Source organism: Cnephaeus nilssonii (assembly GCF_951640355.1).
Source record: "Cnephaeus nilssonii genome assembly, chromosome: 5".
In the NCBI taxonomy this organism is placed as follows: domain Eukaryota; kingdom Metazoa; phylum Chordata; class Mammalia; order Chiroptera; family Vespertilionidae; genus Cnephaeus; species Cnephaeus nilssonii.
In genome coordinates this window covers 64,391,011-64,409,546 of record NC_137076.1, presented here as the reverse complement: position 1 = coordinate 64,409,546, position 18,536 = coordinate 64,391,011, and the positions used below count along the sequence as shown (strand labels likewise).

The 18,536-nt window shown below is 39.8% G+C and overlaps 1 protein-coding gene across 2 annotated transcripts in view; it reads left to right on the top strand.

Annotated features, from left to right (window-relative positions):
• The first annotated feature begins 443 nt into the window (after window positions 1–443).
• PCDH10 (protocadherin 10) overlaps window positions 444–18,536 on the top strand; it is a 40,726-nt gene continuing 22,633 nt past the window's right edge. For both annotated transcript variants that reach the window (XM_079772896.1, XM_079772895.1), the window contains exons 1-4: window positions 444–3,941; window positions 5,524–5,582; window positions 6,140–6,246; window positions 14,050–14,355. In XM_079772896.1, the coding sequence (XP_079629022.1) occupies window positions 1,284–3,941; window positions 5,524–5,582; window positions 6,140–6,246; window positions 14,050–14,355 (3,130 nt within the window). In that variant the 5' untranslated portion in view covers window positions 444–1,283. The remainder of the gene's footprint in view (window positions 3,942–5,523; window positions 5,583–6,139; window positions 6,247–14,049; window positions 14,356–18,536) is intronic.

Here is an 18,536-nt window from a genome sequence, read left to right as displayed (position 1 = left end):
ATCAGTAGCCAGGAAAACACCTTAAAGGAAAAAGAATGTTAGCGTCATTGGAAACCCCGCTCCTGAGAGAGGATACCGCTCCTGCGGTTGCTGTTATGATTTCGCAGTTGCTGATGCAAACGGGGAAACCTCTCTATTCCCTCTCGGTTACCTGCGGCTGGGGACTGGGAACTTTCCGCGGCAGAGTCCCCAGCCAGCGCCTCGGGACCTGCGGGGCGGTTCTCTCTCTCCCTCTCTCACACTCACACTCACGGCGACCGCCCGGGCGCGGGTTCTGTCTCGCCCCGCCCGGCTGCCGGGTGACGCGCCTACTTGACGGCCAGTCCAGCCAATTAGCAGGGGCTCGGGGGGTGGTGCTCCTCGGAGATTGGTTGGCAGAATGAGGGCGCTGCGCAAAAACAGAGGAGCGTTGCGCTCCGAGCTCAGAAACTGCCAGCCGAGATCACAGGCTCTGAGGCTGAGCCCGAGGAGGGAACAGACTGGAAGGAGGAGAGACAGCTTAGAGGGAAAGAGGCTTGGGAAGGAAACAGCAGAAAAGAAACTGCTCATCACACCTACGGAGAGTCAAAGGCCGGTGGGAATGAGGACGGGGAGAGACAAGACTGTGAAAGCCAAAAGATACAAATAGAGCGAAAGAAGGGGGGGAAAAAAAATGCCCAGAACAGCCATCCGGAGAAATGAAGAGGATGAAAGTTTTATGCTGCAGAGCCGTTATATGCTTTTCCGGCACAAAATTCTCTCCCTGCTTTTGAGCCCTTTTGCATTTGCCCGCCGTTGACATTAAGAGGCATGTTCAGCGGTGCCGGCAGCATCTCCGCTTCCTTCTCCTCTTCCTCTTCATCCTCCTCCTCCTCCTCCTCCTATCCCTCCTCCTTCTCCTCCCATCAGCAGGAAGACAAACCGAGGACCGTCTTGAAATATCGAAATTTCCTCCTTGGGATTTGCCAGCGTCGCGTTGCGCCAAGACTGTCGGAATAAAGGACGCTGACTATTGTATTATTATTTCATTAATTGGTCAGTGGGAAGATTACAGATGAGGAAAGGGGACGCCTGCCACTCTTCCTGAGCTAAGATTGAAAAATGAGGCTGAACTGGGGGAAGCCCTAAAATGAAGCAAAAAGAATAAGATTTTTAAGGACAGAAAGCCACAGGATCCCCCCCCCCCCACACACACACACACACACACATACAGAGAACACTTTTATTTGTATTTAATTTTTTTCTCGTGCTGGTGGGGGAGGTGATTGGCTGGCTGCGGGAAGCTGCTTCCTCTCCCTTTGGAGATGATTGTGCTATTCTTTTTTGCCTTGCTCTGGATGGTGGAAGGAGTCTTTTCCCAGCTTCACTACACGGTGCAGGAGGAGCAGGAACATGGCACGTTCGTGGGCAATATCGCGGAAGATCTGGGCCTGGACATTACAAAACTTTCGGCTCGCAGGTTTCAGACGGTGCCCAACTCTCGGACCCCATACTTGGACCTCAACCTGGAGACCGGGGTGCTGTACGTGAACGAGAAGATCGACCGGGAGCAAATCTGCAAGCAGAGCCCCTCCTGCGTCCTGCACCTGGAGGTATTCCTGGAGAACCCCTTGGAGCTGTTCCGGGTGGAGATCGAAGTGCTGGACATTAACGACAACCCCCCCTCCTTCCCGGAGCCGGACCTGACCGTGGAGATCTCCGAGAGCGCCACGCCGGGCACCCGCTTCCCCTTGGAGAGCGCCTTCGACCCGGACGTAGGCACCAACTCCCTGCGCGACTACGAGATCACCCCCAACAGCTACTTCTCCCTGGACGTGCAGACCCAGGGGGATGGCAACCGATTCGCCGAGCTGGTGCTGGAGAAGCCGCTGGACCGAGAGCAGCAAGCGGTGCACCGCTACGTGCTGACCGCGGTGGACGGGGGAGGAGGCGGGGGAGGCGGCGGCGAAGGAGGGGGAGGCGGCGGCGGCGGCGGCGGCGGCGGCGGGGGAGGGGGCCTGCCCCCCCAGCAGCAGCGCACCGGCACGGCCCTACTCACCATCCGAGTCCTAGACTCCAACGACAACGTGCCCGCCTTCGACCAACCCGTCTACACCGTGTCCCTCCCCGAGAACTCGCCGCCGGGCACGCTGGTGATCCAGCTCAACGCCACGGACCCGGACGAGGGCCAGAACGGCGAGGTGGTGTACTCCTTCAGCAGCCACATCTCTCCGCGGGCGCGGGAGCTCTTCGGCCTGTCCCCGCGCACCGGCCGGCTGGAGGTGAGCGGCGAGCTGGACTACGAGGAGAGCCCGGTGTACCAAGTGTACGTGCAAGCCAAGGACCTGGGCCCCAACGCCGTGCCGGCGCACTGCAAGGTGCTCGTGCGCGTGCTGGACGCGAACGACAACGCGCCCGAGATCAGCTTCAGCACCGTGAAGGAGGCGGTGAGCGAGGGCGCGGCGCCCGGCACGGTGGTGGCTCTGTTCAGCGTGACCGACCGCGACTCGGAGGAGAACGGGCAGGTGCAGTGCGAGCTGCTCGGCGACGTGCCGTTCCGCCTCAAGTCCTCCTTCAAGAACTACTACACCATCGTGACCGAGGCCCCCCTGGACCGAGAGGCGGGGGACTCCTACACCCTGACCGTGGTGGCTCGGGACCGGGGCGAGCCGTCGCTCTCCACCAGCAAGTCGATCCAGGTGCAAGTGTCCGACGTGAACGACAACGCGCCGCGGTTCCACCAGCCCGTCTACGACGTGTACGTGACCGAGAACAACGTGCCGGGCGCCTACATCTACGCGGTGAGCGCCACGGACCGCGACGAGGGCGCCAACGCCCAGCTCGCCTACTCGATCCTCGAGTGCCAGATCCAGGGCATGAGTGTCTTCACGTACGTGTCCATCAACTCCGAGAACGGCTACCTGTACGCCCTGCGCTCCTTCGACTACGAGCAGCTCAAGGACTTCAGCTTCCAGGTGGAGGCGCGGGACGCCGGCAGCCCCCAGGCGCTGGCGGGCAACGCCACCGTCAACATCCTCATCGTGGACCAGAACGACAACGCCCCCGCCATCGTGGCGCCCCTGCCCGGGCGCAACGGGACGCCCGCGCGCGAGGTGCTGCCCCGCTCGGCGGAGCCGGGCTACCTGCTGACGCGCGTGGCCGCGGTGGACGCTGACGACGGGGAGAACGCGCGGCTCACCTACAGCCTCGTGCGGGGCAACGAAATGAACCTCTTCCGCATGGACTGGCGCACCGGGGAGCTCCGCACCGCCCGCAGGGTGCCGGCCAAGCGCGACCCCCAGCGGCCTTACGAGCTGGTGATCGAGGTGCGCGACCACGGGCAGCCGCCTCTGTCCTCCACCGCCACCCTGGTGGTGCAGCTGGTGGATGGCGCTGTCGAGCCCCAGGGCGGGGGCGGGGGCGGGGGCGGGGGGTCCGGGGAGCACCAGCGCCCCAACCGCTCCGGCGGCGGCGAGACCTCGCTGGACCTCACCCTCATCCTCATCATCGCCCTGGGCTCGGTGTCCTTTATCTTCCTGCTGGCCATGATCGTGCTGGCCGTGCGCTGCCAAAAAGAGAAGAAGCTCAACATCTACACGTGTCTGGCCAGCGACTGCTGCCTCTGCTGCTGCTGCTGCGGCGGCCACGGGGGCTCGCCCTGCTGCAGCCGCCAAGCCCGGGCGCGCAAGAAGAAACTCAGCAAGTCGGACATCATGCTGGTGCAGAGCTCCAACGTGACCAGCAACCCGGCCCAGGTGCCGGTGGAGGAGTCCGGGGGCTTTGGCTCCCATCACCACAACCAGAATTACTGCTACCAGGTCTGCCTGACCCCCGAGTCCGCCAAGACCGACCTGATGTTCCTGAAGCCCTGCAGCCCTTCTAGGAGCACGGACACTGAGCACAACCCCTGCGGGGCCATCGTCACCGGCTACACCGACCAGCAGCCCGACATCATCTCCAACGGAAGCATTTTGTCCAACGAGGTAAGGCTGAAGCGCAAGGACCACCATCTCTCATCTCCTCCATCCGAAAGCCTCCTCTAGCCTGGCCCCTGTTATTTCTGGTGCACTGTGTATTTATTTTTAGGATATTAGCTTATTTGTATCTTTGTAGGGGTAACAAGGAGGGGGGGGGGGGAAATCACCCTCTTCCACCCCTCTGTGTGTAATCTAAACTAAGTGTTGTCCCTTATTTTTTTTTTTGCGCTCCACCCCTCCACGTTTATTTTCATTTCCCACCCTTGGTGCCTTGCCGCCTTGGACTTTCTTTCTTCCCTCTGGCATCTTTGCTTTACAATTCCAACCCCCTCTCAGTCCTTCCCCTTCTCAGAAATCTGGGAATGAATGGGGCAAGTGGGCGGGGACAGAGGGAAATGGGGTGGAGGAACTTGCTGGCGCTGGCAAAGGTCTTTTTCTCTCCGTGTCTGTCTCAGGCGTTAATAAAGTTCATTGTTTTGCCCTGTTTATCGATGCTTTCAGTCGCGTGTAAAAGTAAGCTACAGATTGTCTAACTTTGCACAGTTGTCTAAACTCGAATGCATGTTGTAGTGAACGAGTTATCAGATCCCTGTCCTCTGAACTCGGGTGGCAGAAAAGCCTTCAGTTCTGTCCTGGACAGCATTTTACAGACGCTCTTGAAGCCGAAGGCCCACACAGTGTGAATTTGAATGAAGTTGCTTTGGCACAAGCCCCTGTAAGCATAAACTAAACGGAAGGCTTAAACAATTGCTGTCTTAAAATATTATCTCCTAGCTAATAATCACCTTATTGCCACTGTTTTTTGATAAATCACTGCTGTTGGCTTTCTTCATCAAAGGATTTGGCTTGTCAGTTCTGATTTATTCTTAAAAGATGGAGAAGTGGCAAAGTTGGAGGGAGGGAGGGAGAGGGAGCACGGAGTTGATTTATATAAAAGAAAGTTTGGACCAGAAGAGGTGTATGGGTGGTGGAGGTGGGAGGAGGATGCAGAGGGCCTTTGGAAGGGGAAAGATTTTGGCGGGAGGGAAAGTTATGAACTCCGTTCTTGACAGGTTATTTTATTTATTTGAGTCTTAGATATTATTAATTGACTTTCATGAATATTTGTACAGCTCATTTGTATCTTAAGCACATTTTGAAAATAAACAACAAAATAATTCCATAAAACATCCAAACTTTTGCTTATTGAGCGTGCTGTTTTTCTTGTGTCAACCAGTATACACCCAAACACTTTTTTAGGCCAATGTAAGAAAGACTAGAGTATAACTAGGTTGACTCTGTTCTAGACGGTCGTTTATGAGCCCCAGCTATGAGATCATTTGCATTCTCTCCTTAAAAAACACCCACACGTGTAACATTGGCCTTTTATACCTGCATTTTTTTAACCTTTACTGAAAATCTAGACTGAGGTGTCTTTTCATATCTCCGTGCCCTTACCCAGCAATTGGGCGGAGATCTTAGGACAACATAGAAATTCATAAAAAATGTACACAATTACTTAGGCTAGAATTAGTTTCTAACCTCAAAAGCAGACTATTAGTTAACCCTTAGCATTCAAAGGCTCTTGATTTATTTATTTTTTTTCTAGACTAAACATCAGAGAGCAGAGCTCAGCTATCTAGTTGACAGACCTCGCCGAGTTAACAGGTATGGACTCATGTTTTACTTCCTAGCTTGGTGTATGGACAATCTACTACCTATTGCAAGCAAGAATTAGGTATATTATTCAATAATATAATATAAAACATATAAAGTATTTCCAATTAAGGCAGGACATAAATACTAATTAAGTTGGGTTTCCTACTTAATACATTAAAATATGGGTATCTTATTATATACAAGTTTCTAAATATTTTTGAATATTTTGTCAGTTTTCACCCCTACACTGTTTCTGATGGTCTTCCTAACTGTTCCAGGTATATATACACACCTGCTGTATAAAATGATATAAACATATGCTTAGCCCCAATCATAGAATTTCTATTGCCTAAGCTTTCCATGCCTTACAGGGCTCAAACTGACTGCTAATGCTCAGTTTTAAAGAGTTGGGCTTCAGCTTATGAAAACAAGCTTTAGGCAGAAATAAAGCCAACTCAGTGGTATCTGAATCTGCAGCGCCACCGGCGACCATGTGGTGGCAGAAGAATGTTTTGTGTGTAACTTCACCTTTTTTTATTCTAATGTTCACATTTTTGTACTTCTAGTTCTGCATTCCAGGAAGCCGACATAGTAAGCTCTAAGGACAGTGGTCATGGAGACAGTGAACAGGGAGATAGTGATCACGATGCCACCAACCGTGGCCAGTCAGCTGGTAAGTGTGATCCAAGAGCAATCTAAATGCTGGCTTTTATAGTTAAAAAAAAATAAAAATCTAGAAAAGATGATGTCCTAGGTAATTTTTTTTTTTTTGTAAATTTAATGTTGCTACCTCTATGGAAAAAGGACTGTGTCATCCTATGTTGATAACTGTATACTCAAAGAGGATTATAAAAATTCAGTGTTCCTTTGGAGAGTTAAAGTTAGAAACTCATTGTGGAATATATTAGAATTTGAAATATTTCTTCCTTATGTAATGTGCTTTAATGAAATTATAATGCATGCAAAAAGCCATAGTTCTCTCACCTGGGCCAGTCCCCAGTCTTCAGTCAATTAAGATATTATTAGACTTGTTTGTGGATGAGGTAAGTGAAGATGAATGAAATTGATTGACCTGTACAAGGTCACAAGAGGCTAAGTGGATAAGTGGGACTAGAACCCACATTTCTTGCCATACAGTGCATTTTGCATGCCACCAAGTAGTGAATGTGAGAACAGATGGTGATTAAAAGTCATAAATAGGTTGAAAGCAGGATTTCCAACCCTGGGTTCTTAGGCTTCAGAACATTAGCAAACATTTGATCGTGTGCATTTCCTGAAGTGGGTTAGGTTTCCTTGTATTTGCAACAGGGTCCATGACCTGTCAAAATGTTGGACGCCGTGTATATTTATATGTGGGCTTAATGGTAGTCACTGATATGGTCGCAATGGGATACATACATTTTATTTTGTTTTACTTTATCTATTTTGCTTGAGTTTTTCCATATGAATTTATTCTTGAAATTTTATAGGACCCTGATAACTCTGATTACTATTTCATAAAGGAAACACTTAAGAGAAATAAAATGTGTACCTTAACATAATGAAAATGATCTCATAAAGTTTGGGTTTCCTTTCCCTTTCATTTGCACTTCAACTAAAAGGGTGCTTGATAATTTTGTTTTCTTCTACTTTTTATTTTCTGATCAAGTTTTGTGTTTATCTGACACATAACAAAATGGAAAGTCAACGTTTGTAACTTCTAAAAATGTCCATCAGTGGATCGTGTCTGGGCGCAACCCCTTTGGCTTGCGATTTGAGCTTTATTTTGATTAATGGTGTAAGCATGGAGTGATAGGGTCCTTGTCTTCAAGGCAGCGTTGGTCCTCGAGAGCACCCATTCCTCAACACACTTGGTGGACCTCTGAATGGGGCTGAGGCAGTGTGTCAAAGGGCAGTACACGCCCCGCGGTCGCCTGGCAGCAGTGGCCGCTGCAAGCCTAAGACTGGGCTAATGTGTGCTGTGTCTGAGGCTGCCTTAGGCTTGGGAAACACAGGCAGGAGGAGGTGGGAAAAGGCTGCTCAAGGGTCTCTTTATTTTGCTGCAAGTCATTAATATGCAGACCTAATGAGACTTGAGAACTGCCAAGAATCCCCGGAGGTCCCTGCCCCTTGCAGGCCTTCACGCTAAGTGAACAGAGCATCTATTTAGTGTCTGGGAACCTGACAACAAACCAGATCTTGCCAGAAGTTTATATTGGAGTACAAAGTCCCTTTCATTTTTGGCCTATATATGGCATATGATTTATTGTTATCCTTAAGAAGCTGTACATTTAGAATCGTGCATTCCTATTCTTTTCTTGGAGTGTATAACTTAACAGTCAGCCTTTTAAAACTTTGAAAACAAAATCTTTAATATAAAAAACTGAGTATCTGCTGAATGCTCCCTGGGATGCATTTTATACCTTTCCAACTCTACCACTTTGCTTGTTTTTTGTTTTGTTTTGTTTTGTGTGTTTTTTTTGCTTTTTTTCCCCTGTGGCTCTCCAATCTCAATAAACATTTCAATTAGTTTAGTCCCTCAGACATAATGAGCTATAATCACCTAACCAAAGAAAAAGAAATGAATAAACACCTGCAAAAAGCACTGAATTTGGAAGGTGGATGGGAATATATTCCTGCCCATGCAACTTCCAGTAGCTATTTTATTTCACAGGCACTCGGTGTTGCCATTTTGGGATGTTTCTTTCCATTGTTTGAGATGTCAAAGCATTAAAAGGAAAAGGAAAATACTAAACTATGTTCTGAAAAACATTTTTTAAAAGTAAGGCAGTTTTTCTTTTTCTTTATCAAAATGGCCATTTCGCCCCCTATCCTTATGTTTTTTAAACATGTAAAAGTAGTACAGAATCTAGTATCTGTGTATTTCATTAACAGTTTATAGGGCAGCCACTACATACTGGGCACAAGAATAGCTGTTTCAGAATTGGAACTGCACACTTTTATTAAGAAGTAATCGCACCTTTGTGTGCTGAATTGCAGTCAGTTTTAATATGTCTAATTTCATTGTAAGAATGATTTTGAATGTTTTCTTTTTAAGTGTACAATCCTAAGTGCAGAGAATTACAATGCATTTACTTAATGCTTTTTTCCATGGTGTTGTGTATTATAAACCCACATAAAAAAGCTAAAATATTTTCTACAAGTTAAGCCCATTTCAGTATATCCATTTCATTTCATTGAAAAGCCAGGTATTAACGATCTTCCAATGTTGCAATATTTAGGAAATATTCAAAGCACATGCATTTTCAGGTTTAGGATATTAAAACATTTCACACTAATAAGCAAATCTCACTCAGCTGGATTTTAAGGGGGAAAAGGTTAGATTATCAAGGGAAAATAAGTCAGGAAAGATACAGAAATCTGAATTTTCTCCTTTAGTTTGCACTGCATTCCATACTGCATTCCATACACTATTTGGCTTAGTGCTTCACCTGTTTAAACTTCCTAACTTCTTCTTTATTCCCACGTTCTTTTTCTATGTTAACATTACTTTATATGCACTTATTTAGATATGCCTTCTACTTATTCTTCTATGAATAGTTTTCCTTTTTTGTTCTCCCCCTTCCCCCACTTGTCCTCTTTCTAAGCCATTTGAAGTCACAATCTTGTTCATAGAAGGGCTTTAAATACAGAGGCAGCTGCACGGAGAATCACATAAGCTTTTTCAGCTTTCCACTGCACTTGGATCCCTGTATAAAATTGCTCAGATTGACCACTGCTCTGTGGAACTTTTTTTTTTCTGTAGCCTTGTCAAGGTGCTTTCCATGTCTTTTTCGGTGCACTATTGATGTATTGGTCAGATATGGCAAAAGTCCAAGGAGATGTGGTAAATGCATGCATAAATCATCACAAGAAGCAAAACTGATTAATCACAGCTGATCTAGCCAAAAAAATTCAAGGTGGATTTTAAAAGAAATATATTTTTAATTTTGTTTATTTTATCATTAGATTAAAAGATAGGCTTTTTTTTTTTTTTCTCATTTAGACTACTGGTACAACATTTCTTGTTGTATATCCTTAAACATTTTAACATCATTGGGGATACAACTAAGGAGATCTATTAAGTTGTAAGAAGTTGCTTTTTGATTTAAAATTCAATGTGCATAATACTAGAATTAACTATGAATTTATTTTTCATAATTGTGGCTTCTGAAAAAATATATTGAAGAGGAGAACCCTAATAAGTGATTCTGTTAATGTTACTTGTTATGGTTTACCTCAAAATGCCAAATTGCTCTTAATTTTTTCAGTTATGAGGGAACTTAGCATCTAAATGTATTTATTTCTTAACTAATTATTATGAGATAGATACATGGACAAATTTTGGCTATAAATTTTTAAAAAATGGTTTGAATTATCATTATATACTAGTAGATAAACCATATCTGAACTGTATTAATATCAATAGGAGAATCCTTGAATTACCATAAATGTAAATTTCCCTTTCCAAAAACTCCAAGAATTTAGAGACTGGCAAAGTTTTTGGCTTTATAAATAAATTGAATTATATCATTGTTTGCAAAAACACTAAAGTTTGTGGTGAAAGTCTGAGCTACAAAGATTTGTAATTAGAAAAATACAGGACAAAATATTGAGAGAAAATGGAAAAAATATAAACATTTTGAAAAAATAGGTAGAGAAAAATTACGATAGACATGTTTTGAATTTTATGTTTGAATTATGTTGATAAATATCTGCCTCCAAACCACATTATCCTAAAAATTATAGCAATTTTTATGGTTATAATTAATATCTCTTAGTTTCCAGTGTTATGTGGTCAAAGGAAGACTAGAAATTTCCTCAAAAAAATTAAGTGTTGATTTTCTTTAAAATTAACTTGTCATGTTTAAAAATAATAAACATCTTTTATGAAGGTTTGGTGAATGAGAAATGTACACATAGTTTTATATTATTACATTCATCAGGAAACAGTACAAGTTAAATACAAATCTAAAATCTTTGAAATTATAATTTGTTCTCAGTGGTAATATCACTGTCTCCAACTATAAGGGACAAATTACTTGCCAGTTATAAAAGACATTTTTTAAAATTTGTCTAAATATATCTGTGCATAACAGGCAGTCTATCACATCAGCTGTTAGGCCTTGTAGAACAGATTATTTCTGAGAAGTGAAGAAAATAAATAAGTAGGAAAAGAAATTGCAAGGGAAAAAAGATATAAATATATATATATGGAAAGTATATAAATTATATACTTAGAAACTACCATAAATTCAAAATTGAGGCTTGTTCTGCACTTTTCTGCTATACAAGTCCTATGGGTACTACAGTAACGGCATTTGAATGAGGACAAAAACAAAAAAAATCAAGTTAAATTTACTTTCCCTTGAGACTTCAATTTGAGCCATTAAAAAATTCCCCAGGCAATGTGAATGTCACTATGTCATTTTACTATGTCACATGGCAAAATACCTGGCATTCCTTGCATTATGTAGTCATTTATCACAACAAAACTTAAATATACCTCTGCCTACTTGGTCATTAAAATAATATTTAATAGAGCTAGTGATAAATAAAAAAAGATAAAATAATGTTAGTCTTCAATGGCTCCCTACGATGAGGACTGGTTATGAGAAAATTTTGCTTCTCAAACTATATATAAAAAAGAAAGAAGAAAATTAATTTTCAATAAATATTTTTATTAGTTATTTTAAATTTATTGATGTACTATTTGTGTTATTAAAATTATGACATTTTTCTTATAAGAAATGTGTACACTTGCTTTACCAGTAAAACTGGTAAAACATATTCGTGCATAATTTGTGACACCTTGTCTTTCCTTCTAGTTATAGAAAGCTGTGTGTTATTACTATGGTAGTTCTACCTGAAAGGATTAGTTCACAAATTTCTCAAGAACATTATCTACAAGTGTTGTTTTTTTTCCTTCAGTCAAGTAAGATTCTTCCAACAAAAAACTTGATCTTATTCCACCACTGTTCTTTTTATGCATATGTTGTATTATCTGTACATGTTCTCAACTCATGAAAACTTTATTATATCATCTTAGGGACTTTTAACTAGCTTCTAATATTTAAAAGAGGCAGAACAGCATACACTTCAAGAGAACAAAATGGGCACAGTTGAGTATAAACTACCCATAAAAACAAATTCTACTAAAAGTACCTCCTAATATAATCATCTGCATAATGATGTTGAGAGACCAGTTTATTCAAATTTCTCTGTGTAAGATTATTACATGCATAATTATAGGAATACTTGGGTCCAGGCCCTCAAAATATGTGAAAGATTGTTAATAGTCTCATCGTATATTTAAAATGGTATTTTCAGTCATGTGATGAAAAATTGTATTAATTCTAAATTTTGCATAAGGTATCCAACTTGATCAGGATCCAATAATACAATTATATCTTAAGATTTGAATAATTCCATCAACTTCGAATTCCATATAACTTGAATTTATTTTTAAAAATAAATAATTTCTGATAATAATATCATAATTTTAGTCTTAATGGTATTTCCATCTATTACAAATAAAGCCCCCCCCCCCCCCACCATGCACATTATTAATAGGGAACATTTATAGTATAGTGTGTCAATATACAAATCTCTCTGGTTCTCCAGCTTCCACCTACTTGGTATAAGCTGCTTGCAGAAATAGGATAAAAAACTGACCTCTGATGTCTAGCGAAACACTGACATGTCTTACATGTGGACCTTATCCTGGCTTCAGCTCACGTTTTTGTTCCTCAACAGTTCACTGATCAGTAATTTATTTGCAGGCTTATGCACAATAACTGTCAATGGAATGTTATAATTGAAGTTAGACTTTGCATTATGTTTAATTTAAATTTAAATATTCATTATAAAGTGAGATTCATATGTGATAAGAAGCTTGGTGTTATTTCCTTCAACATAGTTTATATAATCAATTACTTTTAATTCATAGATAACCTATAGGGTTAGTAATTTCAAAAATTTATTCTCTTTATTTTATATATACAGATATTAACATATACATGCAAACAAGTAAATGACTATGTGACAGAATACCATCAGGAATTTAAAACCTAAAACTTGCTCAAGAACTCAAATCACTTATGATGTTTATGAAAGAAACAATCAAGTGTGTTCATTAAATAAATATTACTCTGTTGGTTAAACAAACAAGAAAAACCCCATGCAGACCAGGCATGCATTTGAGTTTCTTACATACAGACCAATTCTACTTTGGTTATTTCAAATTGACCGTGTTTAAAGACATATTCAATAAATGTGTTACTATGGTTTAGCAAAACATTAAAATGCTATCTTGGTTTATGACTTGCTTTTCTGCATTAGTGCTAATTATAAAACTGAATATCAAATAGTATTCTGTAGGGCTCAAAATCGTTATGCTTTATTTAAGAAACTGAATGAGATTTCTCAAGCCATAATCAGGTAATATGTAATAGTCTTGTCAATCTATGGGAGACAATGAAACTTGAAATTGAAATTTGAAATCTTGATACAGCAAATCCTCACTTAACATCACTGATATTTCTGTGAAATGACTTACAATAAACGAGTTATAGCATAGGCCAATTGATAAGAAAAAAAAAAAGGGTTAAGTTCCTATGACATCTCATTGACATTACAATGAAACGATGAGACATTATTCGAGGACCTGCTGTATTCTAGGATTGGTAAGCAAACTGTGTGTTGACAAGGACCAGTTTTTTTTCCAATATAGAACAAGTAATAAGGTACTTGTCAATAGTATCCGCAGTTGACTCCCATTGCACTTGGTTACCTTGGTTTCACTAATTACAGTCATTTGTTCTGAATTTGTCTAAGCTGGTAAATGATAAGTGGTTTGCAGTAACATGGGCTACCAGAGTGTCATGGAGAATTCCCTTTTAGGAAGTAATTCCCTGGGAACCTAGGGAAGCATGTTCTTGGCTGCTCATGAAATCTTATTTCATTCTTGTTATGTACTGGTTTATCAATATGCATGCCAGTTTTCAGTTGACTTTCACTTTTTTGTTTCATGTTCAGATTTCAAAATTGAAGTATCAACTTTTGTGCTTTGCATATTTTTTTTCCCAATTTTACTTCTAAGAAAGAAATGTCAGATGATTTATCATCATGAGAGATTGTGGGTTATGAAAACTTAACACAATGTTTTTTTTCTGTTATGAACGTCACCAGAGATTTTCAAAAGCATTCATTTTCTTTCTACTCACCATTTCCAAATTATTTTTAAAAATTTGGAGCCAATATATTTTCCCCAATACCGTGAGTAGTTGAGAAACATCTGTCCCCGACACCTCTTTGCCAAAAGCCTTGTCCTTAACAAAGTAATACAAAGAGATGTGGGGCCGTTCTTAGGTTAAGGCAGGAAAATTGTGAAGACCAGACATCACTCTTGGTGCTGCTGCCTGGAATCTTTCAGGGCTATGCAGCGGGCCCCGTTGGGGAATCCTACACCTGCAGTCTCTCCTTTTCCTGCTCACAGGTATGGATCTCTTCTCCAACTGCACCGAGGAGTGTAAAGCCCTGGGCCACTCGGATCGGTGCTGGATGCCTTCTTTTGTCCCCTCTGATGGGCGCCAGGCTGCCGATTATCGCAGCAATCTGCACGTCCCTGGCATGGACTCCGTTCCAGACACCGAGGTGTTTGAAACTCCAGAGGCGCAGCCCGCGGCAGAGCGGTCCTTCTCCACCTTCGGCAAAGAGAAGGCCCTGCACAGCACCCTGGAGAGGAAGGAGCTGGACGGACTGCTGTCTAGTACACGAGCGCCTTACAAACCACCGTATTTGAGTAAGTATTCTGTAAAAGGCTGTATCAAGTTGTTCCCTTTGAGGGAATAAAGTTCAGCACGTCGTTCTTCTTAGTGAAAAATAGAGTTCGGGTGGTCTTCAGAAACAAGGATAACAGTGACTCCTGGATGCAGGCAGCACCTTCCTATGGGAAAATGAATACTGAACAGGCAGGCGGGTGTCTGTGCTAGGACATGGTTGTTGACAACAATCCAAGGCCACAGTTTTGATGTTGTTGAAAACCTTTCTCAAACGCTCTTCGTATTTCCTTTGAATTATTCCTCTCTTGCTTACTTGATGTCCATGCTGTTTGAAGGGCTTAATCAAGGTAGAAAGACATCTCTTCACACTTGAGTCTCTGAGGGATCTCATTTCTTATGGATGCCAGCGTTATTGCTTAATCACCCTTTACCACAGTAGCATCGAACACATCACCCTACATTCAGAAACCAGTGCAGCCTTTACTTTTGACCATTCAGCATGGGTGAGGAAGTAATATGTTGGTGTGGATTCAAACCTGATTCAAACCAGAGGCACTACGTGATGAGAACATATCAATATAGCAATATTCTTCATTTATTTAAAATAATAGATTCTTCTAACGTTGAAACTTAGATAATTTTACTCATCTCTTTCAATTTTGGGACCATATCCTCTAAGTGGTTTATTTTATACAACCACTTTGGAAAATAAAAATGCTTTGAGATTCTCTGCAGTTTATTTCCTTTGAGGATCTTAGAAATGAAATTATACTATTTATTGTCTACTACATAGGAGTCTTTTAGTTAGTGGATAATTGCTACTGATAACAATATTTTGGTCAAACCATATGAACTAATATTTCATGAGAGTGCAATTCATAACAAGTCAATCAAAAGATGATGTTTATCTTGTATAGCAAAGCCATCATACATGATGTCTTCTTGCTGTCATTGCCCAGTACAAAAATAAATAAATAAATCCTGGAACCATAAGTTAAAAACATAAGATGAGATAGATTGCAGATGTAGCATGATGTTTATTACTTATGAAATGGGAGGAAAAAAAGAAAAAGTACTTAAAGATAGAGGAACACTTACGTTAGTCCTTATGAATATAAATGTGAAAGGCATGGATTGAATGCACCGAGGACCTGGCTACTATTCTGGCCGTTGATAATAAGAATACACAAGTGTCATATAACTAAAGATCTGCCATTGAATACATACACTGTGATGGCAACAATCAAATGTTGTTTAATGAAGGATCATGTTCAGCTTTTCAAATTATTTAGAAATGCAATTACCCTAGTATGATATAGCAATTTTGGATTTCAGAACCAAAGAATTATGCCTCTCTAACAAATAATTGATAACTGTTTTGATTTATTTTTTAAAGTTATAAAATACAAGGAAACACAAATACTTAAGGAAAGTATTGAAACATCTAATCGAATAATGAAGATGCAATTAGAATGCTAACGTACTAAAGTTTAACTCACATATCTACACACACTAGTGATTGAAAGCAGCCTAAAATTAAATTTTAACAAAGGAGGACTATTATGCAGTCTTTGCCCCTCAAACTGAATTCTGGATTTTAAATTTTGTTATCAAAGAGCAAGCTTTTCCAAATTTTAAACAATATATTCTCAATTTAAATTAATAATACACATTATAGAGATACATTATCAATGATTTCAACACAAAAAGTCAAAGAGCATATGATTCATAGTAATTAAAATTTGTATTTCTAAATAAATACATGTATTTACTTTTGCTATATATCAATTGGTAAGTCTGCATCAAATATAGTAAAAAAAAATCTTTTGTTCTTAATGAGTACAAATTTTGAAGTTTTACATTCAGAAGTGAAAATTTAAGCATTTACAAATGTCTTTCTCCACTGACTAGTTTTTCTTTTTAATTTCAAGTGCCACAGTAACAATTTTATTAATGCAAATGTTATTGCTACTTATATTTTAATGAAAATTTCTCTAATTCCTAAGAATCTAGTGTTTTCGTTTAGAAATCTGATTGTAGGGATTATGAAATATGTTAACTGTTATGTGTGTTGCTAGAAATCAATGAATGTGTCTATTATATTATCAAGAAAATTGCATTTGTTTGCATATTATCGAAATATGTATTAGGATAAATTAGTTTTCAATAACAATTTACTTTTTCTGTTTAGCCAGCTCACATTACTCAAAATTTAGCGGATAGGATGAATTGTGACCTTGATGAAAAATAAGTAGAACAATAGCTATTTTGCTCTTACTTATATTGTCCTTAGTTCTTCATATAATTTTAATCATGTCTGAATACTTTTAAAACTTCTAGTGTTTCATGTCATCTTAGACTCACACAATTATCTTTAAAATTACATCATGGCTCTGATTTAATAGGCATAGTCAATTTTAACCTAATAATGCAAACTATAATCCAAAACCATTCCTGACCATTTTGCCCTCCAAAGTCACATGATAATAGTTGTTAAAAGATGTACCATTTATCATTGGCAATGGAAATACCCTGATCTTCTAAATTGAAAAGCACATCCCTTATGTAATTAAAGAAGCTAAAAATTGACACTAATTATTTCCCTTTAATCAGAATGTTTAAATAATTATTGAGGTAGCAGTTTTTCTTTTGCTAAACTTGCATTTAGTTTTATAATGAACATAATGTACATTTTGATGTTAAGAGCAGTAGCTGTATACTTAGTTAAAGCTCTAAAAAAAAAGCTCAATGAGGCTACTGCTGTCATTTATGAAATGATGACAGGAAAATAGTGACATGCTTAATAATAGAAATTAGATCATTTTCCATTCCTATCCCTCTGATTGCTAAGGGTAAAATTGAAAATGGCAGGAAACCAATTTCTATACAAAAGTATGCGTTAAAAAATTGTATTTTGTGTTTATAACAGCATACCTAAATACAGTCATGTTTCCTTTTGTTTAAAGAAAAGATTCATGAGAGTATACATGATGCATTTAATGAAAAAGAACCTATTTTTTTAAACTAGGAGTAATTTTGAAAAAAACATCTCTTAATACTTGCTCCTTAGTCATGAGCACTTTGTGAACATGCTCTTATTTTTGTTACAATGTTGTCATTTGCTAATACTCTGATAAGGACCAAAGGGACACACTTAAAAATTGAGAAAAGAAATATAAACATGTAGAATATATTTATCATAAAATAAAGTCGACACAGTGTTTAGATTTATCTTAAAATGTTAATGAATTTTAGCTTAACCTCACCTTAAATTTTTATTAGAGTAGTAAAAATACTAAAATCTTACTTTAACTTTTGTTTTCATAAGATATCTTTTTTATGAGCTGTCTCCTATGTCACTTTATGATGTTCCTTCTACTTGACTGTATGCTTTTTTTTTTACATCCTCAGCATTTAAAAAATATTATATTGTTGAAAGTATTGTAGAAGTTTTCTTTTTTCCCCATTGACCCCCTAACCAGCACCCATGGTTAGACTATAAGGTTTAAAAATATCCTATTTTTATGATGATGAATTGAAGAATTAGAATTATAGGCATCTTTTTAAAAATAACTTAGTCTTTCAAATGACACAATAAGTTATACCTAAAACAATCTGGATTGCCTCAGCAAATAAGAACAAAAATAATTTAAGAATATAATTGGTAAAAGTTATTAATATAACTTAGAAAAAAACAATAGTTAAAACATCTTAAATATTATTTTTCAATCATTCTTGCTTATAATTTTGGCTTCAGATCTTGATCAGATCTTATAAGACTTTTGTCAGTAAATGAACATGTCTTTCATTAAATAATCAGCCTAAACAATACAGAACTAATGGTATAAGTATTAGAAAAATTGTTGATTTTTTTGTGAATAAACATAGTCCCAAGGAAGTGAAGAATGGAAGACAATCATAAGATAAATAATCAAAGAAATTTTATCTAAAATATATTTGTGAAAATCTTTCATTTGTTAAAGTCATACAATAGATTATAAAGAATAAAGTGAGAAATATACATTGACATACTAATTTTTAAAATTCTAAATCCATGACATTTCCTGCCTTCAAAGCATACCACATTTAGACTAGTCCATGTGTGCCAAAATATCATGCTAGCTGCTTCCTGACCTCACTTTATTTTTGCCTACTTTTGAGACTTTTTGAAATTTCAATGCTACTCATCCATGTCATAGCA